The sequence below is a fragment of the Anguilla rostrata genome, chromosome 11 (genome assembly GCF_018555375.3).
Source record: "Anguilla rostrata isolate EN2019 chromosome 11, ASM1855537v3, whole genome shotgun sequence".
Taxonomy (NCBI): domain Eukaryota; kingdom Metazoa; phylum Chordata; class Actinopteri; order Anguilliformes; family Anguillidae; genus Anguilla; species Anguilla rostrata.
In genome coordinates this window covers 40,537,732-40,556,715 of record NC_057943.1, presented here as the reverse complement: position 1 = coordinate 40,556,715, position 18,984 = coordinate 40,537,732, and the positions used below count along the sequence as shown (strand labels likewise).

The 18,984-nt window shown below is 46.8% G+C and overlaps 2 protein-coding genes across 2 annotated transcripts in view; one reads left to right on the top strand and one right to left on the bottom strand.

Moving 5' to 3' along the window:
* Window positions 1-263: 263 nt before the first annotated feature.
* Window positions 264-11,974, bottom strand: csrp1a (cysteine and glycine-rich protein 1a). Its single transcript, XM_064300092.1, has 6 exons — window positions 11,582-11,974; window positions 7,917-8,026; window positions 4,394-4,562; window positions 3,380-3,509; window positions 2,683-2,776; window positions 264-1,776 (listed from the first exon to the last, which is right to left on the bottom strand). The coding sequence occupies exons 2-6, from the start codon at window positions 8,023-8,025 to the stop codon at window positions 1,700-1,702; spliced, it is 579 nt and encodes a 192-aa protein (XP_064156162.1). The 5' UTR covers window position 8,026; window positions 11,582-11,974; the 3' UTR covers window positions 264-1,699.
* A 5,164-nt stretch (window positions 11,975-17,138) lies between these two features.
* The window catches only part of LOC135234942 (neuron navigator 1-like), a 187,421-nt gene continuing 185,575 nt past the window's right edge, over window positions 17,139-18,984 (top strand). Inside the window, exon 1 of the mRNA XM_064300085.1 lies at window positions 17,139-17,271. The gene's annotated coding sequence lies outside the window, so the exon portion shown is untranslated. The remainder of the gene's footprint in view (window positions 17,272-18,984) is intronic.

Below are 18,984 nucleotides of genomic sequence, written 5' to 3'. Positions count from 1 at the left end.
ACAAACCCACCCATTAGTGTGGGTGGGTTTGTGAGTGTATCTAGGTAGCAGAACATGGAGCATATTTTACATGGTGAAATGGCTTTGTCCCCATATGAATTAACTCAGTTTCACCCTGGTGCTGTGTGAGGAATGACAGCACTCTGAACCATCATGTGGTGGTATTTTCCAGAACTGACGTCCATAATCACCCTGCAGTGCTGCATATCTGTAATGGATCATGAGGCAATAATGCATGTCTTCACACAAGCTGCGAATGCCAGTTTCTTTACATGTTGCGGTTTTAATTGTCGATAATACATTATTATTTATACAGCCTCCATTGCATTTCTGATTTAAATGATGCATTAGTTGAAATCGCAGCTTCGCAACATCTGCCCAAGCACTCACACAAGGTGGCAGAATATTTTGATTTTGTAACATAAAAAAGGGCTATCTATGGAAAATATTGGTGTTACATATCTTGGAGATACTGTAAAAAGGTATTTGCGAGCAGAGGTGTGCTGTAGCGGTATCTGAAGGCAGTGATTGGCTGTCGATGCTCTGTGATTGGCGGTCGATGCTGTGTGATTGGCGGTCGATGCTGTGTGATTGGCTGTGGATGCTGTGTGATTGGCTGTGGATGCTGTGTGATTGGCTGTGGATGCTGTGTGATTGGCTGTGGATGCTGTGTGATTGGCTGTCGATGCTGTGTGAGCGGCTGTCGATGCTGTGTGATTGGCTGTCGATGCTGTGTGATTGGCTGTCAATGCTGTGTGATTGGCTGTCGATGCTGTGTGAGCGGCCCTTGCATGCGGTCACCGTGTTTTGGGTAGCATTCCATTGTGTTCACTCCTGGTTTGGTCTCCTAGGCAACCTTGCGCTGGGAATTAGGGAGCAGGGAGCGCGTGCAGAAGGAAATGGGTTGGAATGCAGCTATACTGTCACTTCCTGTCCGACCCGTGCGCTGCGGTATCTTTCCCTTAAATGGAGATGATTGGGGAATGAGGAGTGTAAGTAATGGTTAAAACATTCCTGACATTCCCAATACTAAAGACACTTACAATGCAAAACGTGCAGATGTCTAGAGTTGAGTTTTGGAGGCCTGCTTTATCTGTCAGCTTGAAGCCATTTTAGTTATTTTAGACTGAAGCATGTTGGTATCCCTGTAGGAATCAATGGAGCTTGTATCCTTCCACTTTAAGGCCTAGTACGTACTCTACACAAGGTGCGCAAACGCCAGCTCACATTTGGGACGCTAGCCGTGTTTACATACCGCACGCACGCTCACCGGCTTTAGCCCTGTCTGAGGTTACACACCGCTGATCCACAAGGGGGCAGCCTAGGCCAGTCTGGTTGGGGCGAGTAACCTTGGTGACTGTTAATAGTTTTTAGTTGTTCGTTGGACAGTATTTACATTTAGTGCCTCTAACGGAAATGTGTGGAAGTGCAGCACATATTTGCGTTGCGTTAAGAAATTTGGACCGCGCAATTTGCTATGAAAAATGCGTTGCTTGTTGCGTGGTTGCGCGCGTTCCTTGCGTAGAGTATGCAGCGAGCCTAAGAGGGAAGTGTGCGTGAGGAGAGACAGCTTTCTTTAGCGCAGGCAGGTCCGCCCTGGTGACTCAGAGCTCTTCGGCCCTTGGCGAGTGCTGATGTCATGATTACACAGGATTACGGGAATGCGCCCCCAGATGACCTCGTCGCTCGAGTCCGCCCCCTACTGGGCGTGTGCCAACGCCCCCGCGCCCTGGCCGAACCCGAAGCCTTTGGGACCAAAGTTTTTGGCGTAGCAGCCTGTGGATGCGCAAAGAGAGTTAAAGTCAAAGGAAGCGTGACCCAGTGGCTGCCCTGACCTTCTCAAAAATCTCAAATTTTTCTGAAAATCACCAGCCATTTTCAACATTTTACCAACCCACATGACCTTTTACAAGAATAACACAACCTGGTTGGTTACCTGTCAGAATGCCTGCTAGAGCAGAAAATCTTACCAGCCACAATCAAAATTTTTACCGGCATTTGGCTGATGTTAATTTCACACTCTGGCTACAGAGCGTGCTCCGGAGAAAACCGTCTCCTTCAGTATGTACAGTGAGGCAAGGCGATCCAGCAGGCTAGCGTCCATGAGTCCTCCGGCTCTTTGCTAGTGGGCACTGCGGCCTGCTAGTATAACGGCTGCGTTTTCTGAACAGCTAATCCTCACCGCAGCTAATCCTCACCACAGCTGCCCTGCCTCAGCTGCCTGCTAGCGTACCGCTGCGGCGCTCTGCAATATGTAGATTTGCAATGTGCTAACAGACAGATGCTACTGCGCCCCTGTATGCTTGTTAGCTGGAAGACCCTGTTGGTAAACTGGCAGTATTGTTTTAACATCTGGTAGATTTCATGCTCTAACAATATAAAGTCTAGGCACTGCTTCAAAAACAGTGATGTTTACTTAACTTAACGTGTCCTTTACTTGAAATTTAATAAATAATGTTCTACTTCTGCGGTGGCTCTTGTTATACAGCAATAGTTTCTCAGCCCTGGATAGCTACGTGTTTTACATGAACGTGTTTGTACCGTATGATTGGTTTCTGAATGTGCTTCCAGTGTGTAACGCTGCGGTTTTTGCCCTCTCTAGTGTTGGTTGTGTGCGGTTTTGTAGCTGTGAGTCCACATTAGACGCTGCGGACGGAAGGAAGCGCGTGCGCAGGCGCGAACCTTTGCAGTAGATCTCGCCCTCCTTGTCGGCCAGGGTGGTGGACTCCAGGCCTTTGCCACACTTGGCACAGCGGAAGCAGCTCTTGTGCCAGGCCTGTGTGGGGGGAGGGGGAGAGGAGCTCTTCTGTCACTCACGCAAGAGCGGGGGGCGTGGGGTGGGGGGGGGCTTCTGACACATTCACACTCTCATTCACACCCTGCCTGTGAGAGGTAAACATTGTCTCTCTCTCACTCTCTCTCTCTTTCTCTCTCTCTCTCTCTCTAACACAGCACAGGGGGACAGGGGGGAGCACCCATTACCCCGGACAATCTGGGGGGAGCACGCATTATGATTCATCCAGTGGAAATCCGACTTGGCAGAGCTGTGGAAGGCTGTAGTTATTGTTGGCGACGTGTGACAGTTCAGGCACTAGGCCTGAGCCATGTCAGGCATGTCACACAGTTTCCTAAATGCAGTTCAGAGAATACATAATCTCCAGAGAACACTATGTGAGCGCTTTTTCCAGCGCGTTTCTGGAATTTTCTGAACTTAAATGGAATTGAGCCCTGAGCCCTGGTTTCAATGTGTCTTGCCTCCCCGCCTTGAGCTGAATTGTAATTGGCCAGGATCTCTTCTGCCGGGCAAACGGGCCAATGAGATGAGCGGGTGTTGTGAGGTCAGAGGCGAAAGGGACATTTTGATTCGCTCTGTACTCACGCTGCCGGCCCCCACCACCTTCTCCGCGGCGTACACCGCCTTGCCGCACCGCGGGCACACCTCCGAGCCGCCAAACTTCTGCGCAAATTTGGACGGGTTGGGGTTGTTGGTGGGACGATGCGCCGCTGGTCTGAGAACGAGAGGGAGAGGGACCAACGCGTGGCTGAGGATTTATATTCCACCTTCATTACCTTCATTTACTCGTAAATAACCTATGAGATAAAATTATCTCCTTTATGTAGAAGATTCAGCCAAGAGGCAGCACAGTTAAAAACACGACATTACAAGGAAGAAAGGACCAGTAAAACAGTCAAAGGTGTGCATATCTCTGAATTTTTGGGGCGCTCTGTGGGCAAACGCCTGATGGATACTGTCGGAACAAGCGATGGAACATCCTGTGTGCTTCAGGCTGAGGTAAAAGGAAGGGGCAGAAAAATCATAAAATCACCGCAGTTATCCTGAATGAGCCATGCAGTGGAAACGCAGCTCGGTTGAGCTGGGCAAGGCTTCAGGTCTGTTGGCAGCGTGTGACAGTCAGACATAATGCATGACTGAAATGCACATGCACAGAAGTCCTCCTTCTTAGTGTAGTACTGGGCCACCTAGCCCTGTTCCTAGAGAGCTAACGTCCTGTAGTGTCTCATTTCAACCCTAACAAAGCACACCTCATTCAACAGAGCCACCCAGCCCTGTTCCTGGAGATCTACCACACTGTAGGGTTTCATTTCAACCGTAATTTGGCACGTCTAATTCTACTAATTCTACTAGCAGCTCAATGAGATCTCTACCTGTTGAATGAGGTGTGGTTCGCTAGGGTTGGAGTTAAAACCTGCAGGACGGTAGATCTCCAGTAACAGGGTTGAGCATCACTTTACATTTTAACAATCTGACTTCAGATTGTTATACTACAAACTGGTACAACTCTAACTATGAAGATGTTTGTGCTTTGTTTGGTGCATATGCAAGGAAAAGACAAGACTGTGGTGATTTTAGGGGAGATGATGGGGGCCTTACTCTTCGTGTTTGATGCCCAGGGATTCGCCCGTGTCCATGCTCAGCGTTCCCGCTCCCCCACCATAACCGTAGCCTTTTGGCCCATGCTTCTTTCCGTAGCAGGCCTTACAGTAGATCTCGTCCATGTGGACTGCCACGGTGGTGCTGTCCAGGTTCTTCTTGCACACCACTGAAACCAGACAAGAACAGCAGAGTTCAGATATGCACAACACTGAAACCAGGCAAGAGCAGCAGAGGTCAGATATACAGCCCACTGAAACGGGCAAGAGCAGCAGAGGTCAGATACGCACACCACTTAAACCAGGCAAGAGCAGCAGAGGTCAGATACGCACACCACTTAAACCAGGCAAGAGCAGCAGAGGTCAGATACGCACACCACTTAAACCAGGCAAGAGCAGCAGAGGTCAGATATGCACACCACTGAAACCAGGCAAGAGCAGCAGAGGTCAGATAGACAGACAACGGAAACCAGGCAAGAGCAGCAGAGGTCAGATATGCACGCCACTGAAACCAGGCAAGAGCAGCAGAGGTCAGATAGACAGACAACGGAAACCAGGCAAGAGCAGCAGATGTCAGATATGCACGCCACTGAAACCAGGCAAGAGCAGCAGAGGTCAGATACACACAACACTGAAACCAGGCAAGAGCAGCAGAGGTCAGATACACAGACCTCTGAAACCAGGCAAGAGCAGCAGATGTCAGATATGCACGCCACTGAAACCAGGCTAGAGCAGCAGAGGTCAGATACACAGACCACGGAAACCAGGCAAGAGCAGCAGAGGTCAGATATGCAGACCACTGAAACCAGGCAAGAGCAGCAGAGGTCAGATACACAGACCTCTGAAACCAGGCAAGGGCAGCAGAGGTCAGATACGCAGACCAGTTGCACAGCTCAGCTAGTGAGCTGCTGTCATTTAGTTTTATTTTGCAGTGCTTGACTGCTAACTAGCACTTCACCCTATACGCTCTGTCTGTAAAAACCCTACCCCCTTAGCCAACTAGCATTTTCAACCTATAGGCTACTGTCTGTAAAAACTATAACCCCTTAGCCAACTAGCACTTCACCCTATAGGCTACTGTCTGTCTGTAATAACTATACTCCCCCCCCCCCAAGGTAGAACAGTTTTGTGATTTTGGATATAAGTAGTTGTGTTGTTAGCTGCCTCGAATAAACACATCTGCAAATGAGATATCTGCAATAAAATGTAATGGTTTACTCTTGAAAATCATGTACTGTTGTATTAATTCTGTGTCCTCAGGTTTGAATGAATTCTAAATTGAATAAATCTATACTTTGGATTTTCACACTTCAAACAGTTCAAACATCAAACAGTTAGGGCAATATTCAATATTCCTGTCTTGGGGGTTGTTCTTTAACTCAGAAATTCAAGCAAATGTTTGTTTCATATCATTTACAAAACATTGTTTCTGTTCATGCCTACAACTGTCACAACCATAACGTGAATGAACAAAATGGAACAACTTTATATAAGATTCCAAATAGAGTCAATTCATTTGGTCTTTTAAATGTTACACATAACACCAAAGATTTGAAGAGAGATAGTATATTTCTAAAAATATGGGGGGAGGGGAGGGGGGGGCGGGACTGACATCTTCATCTTTCTTCATGTGACTTTACAAAAAAAAACAAGTGTAGAGTTATGTACCAGTCAAATATGTTTTGCAATAAGTGTGTGTGGACAGACGATTGGCTTAGAGTGGCCTATTTTGTACTGTTCACAGGAGTCACATTCCAGACTGCTCATCCTAGACTGCTCATTTTCCTTTTCGGAAGCTCAAATTCCAGACTGCTTCTTTTCCCTTTCGGAAGCCCACATTCCAGACTGCTCCTTTTCCCTCTCAGAAGCTCAAATTCCAGACTGCTCCTTTTCCCTCTCAGAAGCCCTACACTGGGATCAGTGCCTCCCGAATGACGTCGGTGCATGACCTCATCCAGCGCCGCGTAATCAGTGTTGCCAAGGGCAGCGGGGGCTTGGAATGCAACGAAAACCTCACATTCAGAACATTCCAAGCCAAATACCTATCCGGCCTTTTAAGGGAGATGAACTCAGAATCTGACTTAAGCTAACATCTCCAAATATGGGCAGTCTCATTCAAAGCCTACATAAATTATCCAAACATTCTGCTTCTTTTTTTCAGTCATAAATACATTCCTTCAGTGAGCATCCCAAACACTGCTGACTGTTTCGCACTTTCTGTGTCTCTTCTGTGAAATCATGGAAAGCCATTGAAGTATGTTTTTAGTCTTATTTTATGTATTTGCATCTACAAATATCACGTTTGTAGATGCAAATACATAACGTAATTTGGTTTTTGTAGCCAGCTATGTGTAAATATTTTGTCATTTTAAAAGACAGCTTTGAAACCTTTGGTACTTGTTGCGTGTATATAAATTAATTTTTATTTTCTTTTTATATAACAAGGTTTACCAGTTTGAAACTGCAGGTAACAGAAGCAATACAACTGTCTTTGAGGACAAAAAAAAGAATGTATACTAATTAATATTCATATCACTCTTCATATCCGTCTCAAAAGATATTGCCAGTGCTATAAAACCAACATCAATACTGAAGACAAAGTTTCCACATTTCTTCCCACTTCTTACTGAACAATCCCAAATACCTTGCATTCCATCAGGGCATTATGACAAAAAATGGTCTAATAGTTGTATTTTCTGTTTAATTTCCTGCTTGATGGGGTGGAATTACAGCTTTAGTTGACAGGGGGGACCAGAGAGTGAGTGTGGAAGGGCTGGTGGCAAAAGGTCTCTGTGCTTGGATGTCCTTTGTTGGGAAGTACACTGCCCCTGCTACATCATACCACTATGCACTAGCACATTTACTGCAGAAATGTTCTAAATATACTAGAGACTTCATGAATTCAGTGTTTGGGATACATGTTGATTTAAACCAGGCTTAAGTCTTAGTCTGCATTTACTGAGAATATTGTGAAAAAGCCAGTGATATTTCAAGAACTCAATATCCCTTTACATGGACTCAGAATAGAAACTCAGGAAATGAAGAAACAGTGGTAATCCCCCGTGTCATTCTAATGTAATTTTATTGTTTTATGTTGTTTTATATTGAGTTATGTGAATCATGTGAAGAAAAAATCGATGACACTTCATCATTAGCAAATTAGTTGAGATAAACTTTGCAGGATAAACACAGAAAATGTTTTCTCATGTTTTTAGCTGATTGCTTAATTTTTGGTTAAAAATAACACCTATTTTGATGTTACTTTTTCATTTTGCACACGAGCACACTCAATTTGAATCAATTCAGATTGAATGCAACTAACTATTTATGTCACATACTTAATAAAATATACTATAGCACCGTATCTTGAGCAGGCTCCCTCAGGTTGTTGATGAACTTTGTGTTCTTAGAAGGTTGTAACAACACTGAATTTATCAGCTGCTCTGATCGCTGGAACAACCGACCCTCACTGCACAAGAAGCAGGACTTGTGGAAGCTCCGCCCCTTCCTTCCCCGGTACTCACTGCACAGGAAGCAGGACTTGTGGAAGCTCCGCCCCTCGCACTGAACCTCCTCTGCAAAGTACACAGTCTTCTGGCAGCAGCCACACTTGTTTCCTCCTCCGAACGGCATCCTGCAGGGACACAGAGTGGCTGGGTGTGAGGGCGGGGCCAGACCCTCTCGCTCCGGAGAAGCCATGGGGACAATCCCCTTTCAGAAAGGGCTCCCCAAAAGTGCTGTAGGGGGCCCCTCAACAGGCCAGTTCACTTAGCATGAAGTATTACACTGAATGAAGACTTGGGAACATTGAAGAGAAAAATACTAATGTAGACAATTCTGACTACGGATTAAGAATGACTGGGTTACTCTAAATGACACTCTGTAGCATGTGTTACACAGTACTTTTACAAAGCAAACCTGGACATCGCCGTAAACATTCTTTCAAGCATTAGAACATTCATTGAAGACATACGGCAGCCAATATTTCATAAATTCATTATGCGTTGTATGCCACTATTTACATCGAAATATCAGGTACGTGATTGTCTTATGCAGTGTTGTACAGTGCTTATGAAGTTTTAGTTAGACTGTATACAATGTTCTGTTTTATATGTATGTATTCTGAACACATACATACACAGAGGTGAATACCAAGGACCTCAGTAGCTCAGCTATTTAATGCTTGACACACTCTTCAGACTGGAGTCTGAAAGTAGACGAGGGTTCAGCTAGGTCCCATCCCCGTGTATTTGCACGTTGTTTCGTGTTTTAACAGAGTGTGGCTTTCCGGATGTTCGGTCCCTCCCTACCAGGTGTGCATTTTGGAGCCGAAACTCGTGTGGGAGCCAAATGCACCTTGGCTGTATTCTGGGGGCGGGGCAGTTCCGGGCCACACCCATTGGCTGAGCGGGCACACACACCTGGGTTGCTTTGGGTAATCAGTCCAGGGCTTAAAGGCAGGCATTCAGTGTGGTAGATCCCTCATTACGTTTCTGTTACGTCAATTATACTGCTAATTTACACCAGGCCGGCCTGTGGAGGATGGGCTCCCCCTCTATAGCTGGGTTCCTCCTGAGATTACTTCCCATTGGGGAGTTTTTTTCTCACCACCTTTTGAGAGTATTTTCTCCTCACTGGGGAGTTTATTTTGACCTCATGTGCTTGCTATTTGGGGGTTCAGGCCTGGTTTTCTGCTCTTTTTCTGCTACTCTGTAAAGCGTCTTTGAGAGAGGCAAACAAAGAAGAAGAAACTGGACTGAAAAGCCTTTGTGTTGTTTGGCTGGTTTTGTCTTTGTTGTTTCTGTTTGCTACTTTCGCCAGGATTCCATGAGCGTGAATGTTGAAGATTTTTTGTTTATTGGTCTGTTTAAAGAACTCCCTCTCTCTCTATTGGCAAGTAAAACGCTGGTGAAAACCGGAATTGGCACATCTCCCTGTGTCCGCACGCTCGGTCCCTCCCAGGAGTGTCACCCGGCGCGTGACACGGACATAATACGTCCATCGATCCTCCGCCTTGTGTGCTGTGACTCGGCCTGGCCTTACCGAACGAGGCGCAGTCCGCAGGAGCCTGGGAGATTAAATGCTCGTTAATGCAGGGCGGGGACCGCAGGAGCCTGGGAGATTGAATGCTCATTAATGCAGGGCGGAGTCCGCAGGAGTCTGGGAGATTAAATGCTCGTTAATGCAGGGCGGGGACCGCAGAGCGTCAGGTGTTTGTGTTTTTAACCCGACGGCCCGGACGCGATATTCCTCTCGCGGTTCTCATGATCAGTTTCCCTCGTCCCTCGTAAAACCTCTTTCCCCTGGCACCGCTGCCCTCGCTGCTCACATGGTACGCTTCATTTCGGCTCCTTCCAGTAAGTTCCAGGGGAAGACCTCCCATTCCCTCTGACCTCGTCAGTCTTTTCCAGGGTGCTGGGCTCTCCGCAGCCTTATTGGGGATGCAGACTTCCAGGAGCGTTTGCCCGACCTGCGTTACCATCAGAATCCTCGAGAGACCGTAACTTTAAGACCAGGCCCCTGTTTGAAAGATCTGAGGAGTATTCTGCCCTCAGACAAAGGAGGCCTGCCCTTCATGTCTCTTTTGATTGCAGATAAGATAACCACAGAATGCCTGACATCAAACTCGGAGGGCCCAGGGCAAATTTCAGGCATACTTCAGTTACAGCCCAGACTAAACATTTTGCTGGACCTTGTGTTGTAAGGCATTGCTTTCTGTCATGAGTGTGATACTGTAAAGAGGACGCAGCCTGTACAGTCAGAACAGAACAATCACTGCCGTGACCATAGAGTGTATGTACAATGGACACAAACAAGCAAACCATAGAAGTAAGCTCGAACTGCAACACATGCATTAGCGCACTCAGTCCATACTTCATTGATGGAAACTGGGATTTGTATGTTTTTTTTTTTCTTTTTGTTCTTAGAATTTATTGAAATTGATGCTTGTGACAGTTAATTTTGAACGCTGCGTGGACAAATGTACTGGCATTCTGGCACGCACACACACAGCTGTGGACTGGTTGTTGGCATACAGTCTCATACAGTTCTTTTTAAATCGAGGATGAAACATTAATTCAATCCAGACGGAAGATGGTTTTGATCATCATTAATTTAAATACCAAAGCCCAGTCTAGCTCTGAAGTAATTTCTTTCCAATACCTCCACACAGAGCTGTTGGCCTTCTCAAACTTGTATGCCATTGATATTTTCACGGTTTTAGCTGCCTTGGTAAATCTTATTAAGGCTGTGTGAGAGATTCATCCGGTACAGCTGATCTCCAGAAAGTCACAGGCATATCCGTTGTTTCCCTCCAACCAAATTCCATGCTGAAGCCTAGAGCTGAGCTCCACATTAGTGTTGTGCCTGGCCCAGACACCCCAGAATGCAAACAGTCGCCGTCTCCAGTTATTGTCCACATTCCATTGACTGCGGGAAGGGGAAAGGTGTGGAACAGAACAGGGAAATGCCACCCTGTTCCCAACGTTCTCAGATGTTTCTAAATCTTAACATCAGGTGGTTGCCATGGTGAGATAGTGGATAGATGGGGTGTGGTGTATTTGTGCGGCTGTAGATCCTGAGGCGGTGTGTGCGTGCACACGGGAGTGTGCATTCACAGGCGTGTGATGTGTAATGGAGTACTTAGCACTAACCTCTAAATGGCAGAGCCATGTGCAGTACATGCTAGTGTTCATTTGACCAAACACAACCAGCCAAATTACACAAAAAACACCTTCAGTTGAACCGTCTGATAGAACCACAGCATGAACTACGCTTAATCAGGCTACTATTATTTGTAAATACAAAAATAACTAGCTGTGCACATAATAGGGATATAGACTTGGAGTTACTAATCAAAAAATATGAATGAGAGAAAAAATGATAAAAATTGTATAAAAGAGGTCATTTTCAAACATGTTCTGGCAGCATTAGCCAAGAAGTTGTCAAAAACAAATTACAGCCTACTTTCAGCACGCTTCAAAACAAGGACCTCTTCGGAAAACTCGAATAGGTCCTCTGAGAACCACAGGAGAATAAATATTTGTTTGGTTTGATTCAGTCCGCAGATGAGCCGACGTATCGACAGCAGACAAACGGCTTCTCTCAGCTAAAATGACCCCGTTCGTTATGTTTTTACAAACTGCGTGTGAGAGAGAGGTGGATTGTGGGAAATATTTCCCCTGCCTACCTGCAGTTGTGTGTGTGGGGCCGGGGTCCTCCTGGTGTGAGGGCAACGAGTCTCTGGAGCTCCAGATGTGCCGAACAGCTGCTGAACGTTCCTGCTTAACACAGAAGAGCAGAGAGCCTGTGTGCTCTGAGTCACAACCGAGGGAGGGGCCAGGGAGAGAGAGAGATGGGTGGAGAAAAACAACAGAAGAGCTACAGAGAGTGGGTGCAGACGTAGACATAGAAGGGCTACAGAGAATTAAGTGGTCGAGAAAGAAGGTAAATTTTGATGGGGTAGTGAAAGAGGGGAGACATACAAGGTGTCAAGAGGAGAGAGAGAAAGCTAGAGGGAGAGAGATACAGAGGGGGAAGAGAAGAGAGAGAGAGAGAGAGAGAGAGAGAGGGAGGGAGTAGAGTGGAGTGAGGGGGGGAAGGAAGGAAGGATTGAGAAACTGAGAAAGTAGGGGAGTTGGGGGAAGCGTGCAAAAAGAGGGGTAGAAACTCTTGCCAGGGCCTTCCACACCCCAACGAGCAAATACACTCGCTCTCTGATGCTCGCAGGGCGGCTGCACGTCTTGCCCGCACACACCACCGCTCCCGGCAACATCTGGCTGCTCCCACGGGCACTGACACATCGCCCGCTCCCTTTACACCGTGAATAAACACTTCTATCCTTTAATCAATTAAAAAAAACAAAACTATGTACGCCACGAAGGGATCCACAGCCTGCTCTCGAAAAGCTTAGCATTGATAGAACACACCTAGAAGAGTCTCCTGAATTATTCTATGGTGCCAAAGCAACATATAGACCTTCTCAGAACTCAAGGCTGAGAAAGTCATGAAACCTAAAGCAAGAAGTTCAGACAGAGGCTGCAAACTTAACTGGGACCTGTAGTGGTAAAACACAATTGAAGCACCCCTTTGTAGGAGGCAGGCAGACTAGTCAGCCACACGCAGTATTCTGGTGGGTGTCATTACTTTCCATGAAGCGTGAAAGTGAGCGGTATTCATTGTCTGGTGGTGGTCACCTGACTGGGAGAGATGACCTCTGATTGGGTCGTTAAATCTCTGCGCCCCCCTGCCTGTGACCGAACGCCGTGTTTGGATCGCGTGTTCGGTGCACCTCACGCCCCTCTCCTGACCTTTCGGAGCGGGCTGCTGATGGATGTCACCGTCCGTGGGTGTCTAAACGAGCGAGCGGTTTCAGTTTGAAGGTCTGTAATTGGCTATCACGCCTCGTAGATTTAAATGAGCCTCCCAAAACGAAAAGGGCAAGCGACTCTCTCCCCGTAAATTAAGGCGGGGCTCTTCCCAGGGGCCTGAACCCAGAGATGTCAATTATTATTTACATTTCCCATAATGCACTGCAGAGGTGTCTGCTGATATTTCCTGTCTGACTGTTGTTATGTATGCTAGACTTTTTTTTTTCTTTGTCTTTTGTTTTTCTCTTCTTTTTTTCCCAGTCAGGAACTATGGTATTGGTATCATTCACTCCTAGGGTTCTCACCCTTGGTGCTGTGTTTAGATGATGCTCTCATTCAGATATGTTTTTTCCATACTGTACGTCTTGGTCAGGAGTGGTGGTCATGGTATCAGTAGCGTGGCAACGGTTTTGCTGTTAATTCCTAAATTAAAAAACATGAGGATTCTAAAAGTCATGTTTGCAAACTTCGGCTAACATTAGCTATCCTTTACCCTGTTGAATTTAATTCTGTATTTATCTTGGATCCAGTATCGTATTTGGTGCCTACTTTTAACCCATCCAAATGGCGTAAAGATCCATGGATCAGAATGTGCGGCAACCAGAGGCCTCTTGGGAAGAAGAGTTCTAAGCCTTGCAGAACTACAGCAGTCACATTCAAACAGATGCAGTGTTCAGTACTTTGTTTCAACATTAGGCCTAGGTTTGTTACCACATCAATTCTCTTTTTATCTTACCATTACACTTTATTCCTAAACAAAATACACTCTTGAGGTTTGTATCATCTCAGTGGTAGCGCTTCAGGCTCGACACGAAATCTGTAAAGTGCACAGCTGTTATTTACTATTGGACAGAAACCGTAGTCCTGTGAATTCCTCTAAGATTATGACACATCAGGAACTAAAACATGCTCACTTCTGCCATCATGTGGCCATCTGTGATTATGGATGCAGAGTCATGGAAGGGCTGCAGTTTGCCCACACCCATGCAGATTACTGAACAAGGAATTATCGTCATCACACATAGACAGCATCAATTCAATTACACTGTAAACCTGACAATGAATGTTTTACTTTTAATCTTTATTCATAGTTATCTTTAATCATCCAAATGTCAGAAAATGAAGATATATTGTTTTGAGGTGGCTGTAGGAATGGACTTGTTTAGTGTGTTCTGGCACTGCCGTCTGCAGTGAGGTTGCTAGTGTGACAAGTTGGGCGGCGGGGGGTGCCCAGGTCTAGGAACTTCAGCTCCACAGGAATGTGGTCTCTCACATCCTAATGGAGAGGCAGCTGACTGCATCACGCTCAACAGGGAATGGCTAGCTTCCTCCTAAGTGGTGAGGCAGGACGCAGACAGGTGTCCTGTGGGAGAGTGAGAGGTGTGTGATGTGTGTAGAGAGAGGTGTGTGTGAGAAAGAGAGAGAGAGAGGGTGTGTGTGTGTGTGAGAGAGAGGATGTGTGTGAGAGTGAGAGGGTGTGTGTGAGAAAGAGGGTGAGATTTTGAATTTGATGTTCCTTTATTGATTCAGAAAGAGAGAGATGAGGGGAATAGAAAGATGAACTGTAAAACAAAAAAACTTCTCTTTTTACTAAGAGCATCTTTCATGATCAAAATAACATTTTTAATGAACATCAAGGCCTTCAAAGCATGTCATGGTAATCATAATCTTAACCTTTAACAATAACACACAACATTACACACTGTAAACCACCACACAGTGAAGCCACTTCAAACCCTCAACATATAATAACAACATTTCAGTATACAGGCATGTCTGTTATCTTAAGCATGTTAGCAACAGGCCAGCCCATACCATGGTGGGAGTGCTTTCATGCCAAGCTGTGTATCTGTATCCACTGTTGAGCTGGCAGTGCTGGGGGCTGCTGAGGATGGGTAAGGGTAAGGGGGTGGAGCTTATTTTAGACGTGGGGGCGGGGGGGTTCCATAGGGAACGTGTGATTAATGTGGTTCCGTTCACCAGCTGTGGCCCCCACTACCTGCTGTGTTGCCCGTAGGAGATGTTCACAGTTAATCCTTAGACTTACCCCTTCCCCCTCAGATAAAATAATAACAATAATAATTATGAAAATGTCTATACTGTACATATACGTACTGCACTAAGTTATTGTTATTTGCTCATCCACATTAATATTCCATGATTCATGCACTGCTATGTTTACTTATATCTGTTCAGGGCACTTATATCTTATATCATTACAAGGTTAGGTGTGCATCTAGTGTGTCTGCATTCATTTTTGTTACATCGGAGTTTTCTTATAAGGCAATAGAAAACTGAACCTTTATCTCAGTCTCCCAGGGCAGAAAATGTGTATCAACCAAATGAAAAGATCAGTATCAAAGAAGCATAGCCTAAGGCTCAAATCCTTATTTATAGGGATCAGGAATGGTGGTGATTGTCATGCCTTATAAATTTGATAATGAGACCATACATTTGCAATGGGAACTCGGTTATTAGTTTTGTTTCTCTGACCACCACTTGGAAGACTGAACATAATTTACATGGGTGTGCTCATTGTTTATTTTCTGCTACGGTTCTCTTTTGTTGGCTAATAGCAGTAGCCAAAACATGTTTGCCAAATGAGATTTCATAATTTGATTCATAATTAATCATTTCACGAATGAATGCTCTCGCTCCCTTTAAGTAATAAGTTGAGTGCTGATGACTCATGGGTTATACTTCTTATAAGGTCATAGCCCATGTCCTGTGGTTATTTGTTCATAAATCATTTTAAATTATTTCAAAATGAAGAATGGAGTGTGTCCTTGTTGGAATGTACTTAATAGCAGGCTCTGCCCAAGAGAGTTCAAACTCTGAACACTATGTAAATAAAAGAAAAAAGAGCCAGATTTTTCTTTGCCTTTCATATTAAAATGTTAAAATGGAGGATGTGGACTTTTGGGGTGCGCTGAATCGGAGGTAGTTTTGGGGGCTGGGGTGAAATAGCGAGCGGCACGTCGATCGCTGACGGCCATCTGTGGGTCTCCGTCTCTGTGGCGAACGCGCTCGGCCAGACGTGAGGGCCGGGGGGCAGACGGGCGGGGCTCTGGCTGCGATGATGTACGCGGCCGATGAAAGGGGAGGGAAGTCGATGGGAGGACGGGGCGTCCCGTGGGGGGGCAGGGCTCTGGGGGGGAGGGGGGGAGGGGGGCACGCCTGACAGTCGGGGTACCCCCGGATTAGCTCTCTCAGTCTCTGCTCAGGCCCAGCCCTGTCACTCAAACAGAGTGTGTACGGGTCATCATCCCACGACCCCCGCCCCCTCCGTTTGAGGGCCAGTCTCTCCTCCCATCCTCTCCTTCCCTCGTCCTCTCCCTTTCTCTCTCTTTATCTTTCTTCCTCCTCCTTTCTGTCTGTCTCTTTCTCTCTCTTGACTCTGTGTCTCTGTGTAGATGCCAGGATAAATAATGTTCTGTTGTACTTTTACATGTTTTTTTCTCAGTCTGCCGCACTAAGTGAGGCCTCACTGTTCTCCCTCCTTACTGCTGGTGAGTGACTGTATGTGGAGGCCGTGTCTCTGGTGGCAAAGAGGGTTCTCCCTCATTCTGTCTATGATGATTAAATGTGTAGTGAAAAGTTATTTAGTTCTTTCCGAACTTCTCTCTCTGTATCTGTCTTGCTCTCTCCCACTCTCTCTCCCTCATTCTCTCTCAATGCTATCTCTCACTCTCTCTCAACCTGTCTCTCTTTCTCTGCGTCCCTCTCCCTCCCTCTCACTTCCTCTCTCTCTCTCATTCTCTCTTCCTTGCCCCCTCGCTCTCTCCCTCATTCCCCCTCATTCTGTCTCTCCCTCATTCTGTCTCCCTCATTCCTCTTTTCCTCTCTCTCCCTCATTCTGTCTCCTCATCCCTCTGTCTTCCATTCTATCTCCCTCCTCATCCCTCTCTCTCACACCCTCTCCCTATCCCTCTCTATCTCTCTCCTTCTGTCTCCCTTGTCTCTCCCCTCTCACCCCACTCTTCCCCCTCTCCCCTCTCCCCCCCCCCCGCACATGCACAGATGGCTGTGTGCATCCTCCTCAGCTGCAGTCTGCAGTGAGAGGAAGCGGGGGCCCCCCCCGTGGTGGCCTTCGGGGTGCCGGTGGCACAAGCGCCCCATTGTGGCAGCGGCTGCCGGGCATTCCTGATTACGGGGGAGAGAGAAAGGGGCGAAGCGTGCCTGGAGGGCCGCGGCTGTGACACCCCCCTGTCCCGCCCCCCCCGTCCCGTCCCGTCACCCGCCGCCCCTCCCCTACCCTCCACTCCCTGCTCCCACTGCCGCTACGATGCAGAAGCTACGGACACCCCGCGCCGGGGTGCAGTCCAGACGCTAGCGCGCGCCTGCGTGTCCCCGCCCACTCCGGTCCCAGCGACGGCTCGCCGTGCGGTGCTGTGACTACCGCTCACGGACCGCCGCTGCCGCCGCCGCCGCCGCCACCGCCGCTCCTTTCCGAGAGGACAGAGACGCGCACAATGTGTTCTTTCACGCCGCGGTGAACAAGGGGACCCGTGTGAGTAGGGAAGCGACTTTTCGTATTTCTCTCGTTAGCGTTTCAGCTCACCGGGTTCGGTCTGTCTGCGAGAAGCCTGAACTAGCGTTAGCGCCGAGGGAAGCGTACAGATCGCCGGTCTGAATGAACTGCAGCGACTGCGCGCACCTGTTCAGTGCAGAGGTGTACAGGTGTCTGGGCTCGGGGGGCTCCTGATACTCTGGACATGGGGTTTGCTGTTATCTGGGTACGTGTGTGACTGTGAGAGACAAAACTGAGTTTCTCCTGTAGCCGTGCTCTCACTGGAAGACTGTTGACATCTGTCTGTTTAGTGTGTGCGTTTTTCTGAATACTTCGCGCTCTGACTTCCCTCTCTCCCTTTCTTTTTCTTTCTCTCCATCTCCCCACCCCCTCCCCCTTTTCTGTCCTCCCCCTGTATTTATAGCTAGCTAATCATTAGGACAATCTTTAAATGCAACAAACACAGGAAATGGCGTCAACTTGTTAATTAAAGCCTAGCAGACAGAAATGGCTATCTATCTATCGAAGGAAAACTAAAAAAAGACAGCAGGGTGCTTTCTGTTTTGTGTTTGGTTAGAAGCTTGATAAAGAGAGATTATTTATTCAGACTAGTGGAATTTTACCAGTACAGTGTGTTTTAGTGATGTGTTTCTGTGCTGGTATATAAATTGAAATGTAAACGCTGTGATGGATACACTGTATTTAGCAACATTTTATTGATTTTTTTTTTTTCTTTTAGATTTATTGCAATCCTGTTTGAGAATCAACAGTATGTCTTGGAGACCTCTGACAGAACACAATCAATAAGTGATTTTCCACAGCGCGAGGTGGTGGTGTATCAGCTTATCAGGGAAGCTCCACCACAGGTGGGCTACAACAGGAAACCCTTCCATGACCAGCAATCACGATCACAAGCAGAAGCAGATTCAGCGCAGTTCATTGGTGCTGTATTGGCAGTGAAAAAAGAGCAATTTTGATAAAGCAGTCATGTGGATTATACGGTACAAGTTACTTCTAGCTACTGCAATGCTATTACGTAGTACTATATAAAAAACAGACAAATACTCATGCACACACAAACACACTTACTCTTATGCAAACATCAAACAATATGAATGAGTGAATCATTGCATTCATATAGTACGTTTCCGAATGCTCAAAGTGCTTTACATTGAAGAGTGGGAACTCACCTCACCCACCACCAATGTGTAGTACCCACCTGGGTGATGCACAACACTCATTTTGCGCCAGAACGCTCACCACACATTAGCTAAGGGTGGAGAGGGAGAGAACATTTTTTAGCCAATTAAATCTGAGGATGATTAGGTGGCAAGATTGAGAGAGCCAGGTTGGGAATTTTGCCAGGACACCAGGGAACCCCCTACTCTTTGCGACAAGTGTCATGGGGTCTTTAATGACCACAGTGAGTCAGGACCTCGATTGAACATCTTATCCGAAAGACAGCATCTCCTACAGCACAGTGTCCCCGTCACTGCATTGGGGTTTATTTGACCAGAGGGAAGAGTGCCCCCTGCTGGCCCACCAACAACACTTCCAGCAGCAAATCAGTATTCCCTGGTCGTCTCCCATCCAAGCACTAACCAAGCCCACACCTGCTTAGCTTCAGGCATTCGACAGGGTGCATGATTGCTGGCTAATGTATTTGTCATGGGGAGGACAGTGCGTATCCTTAGTGCATTTCCATTGCGTGGG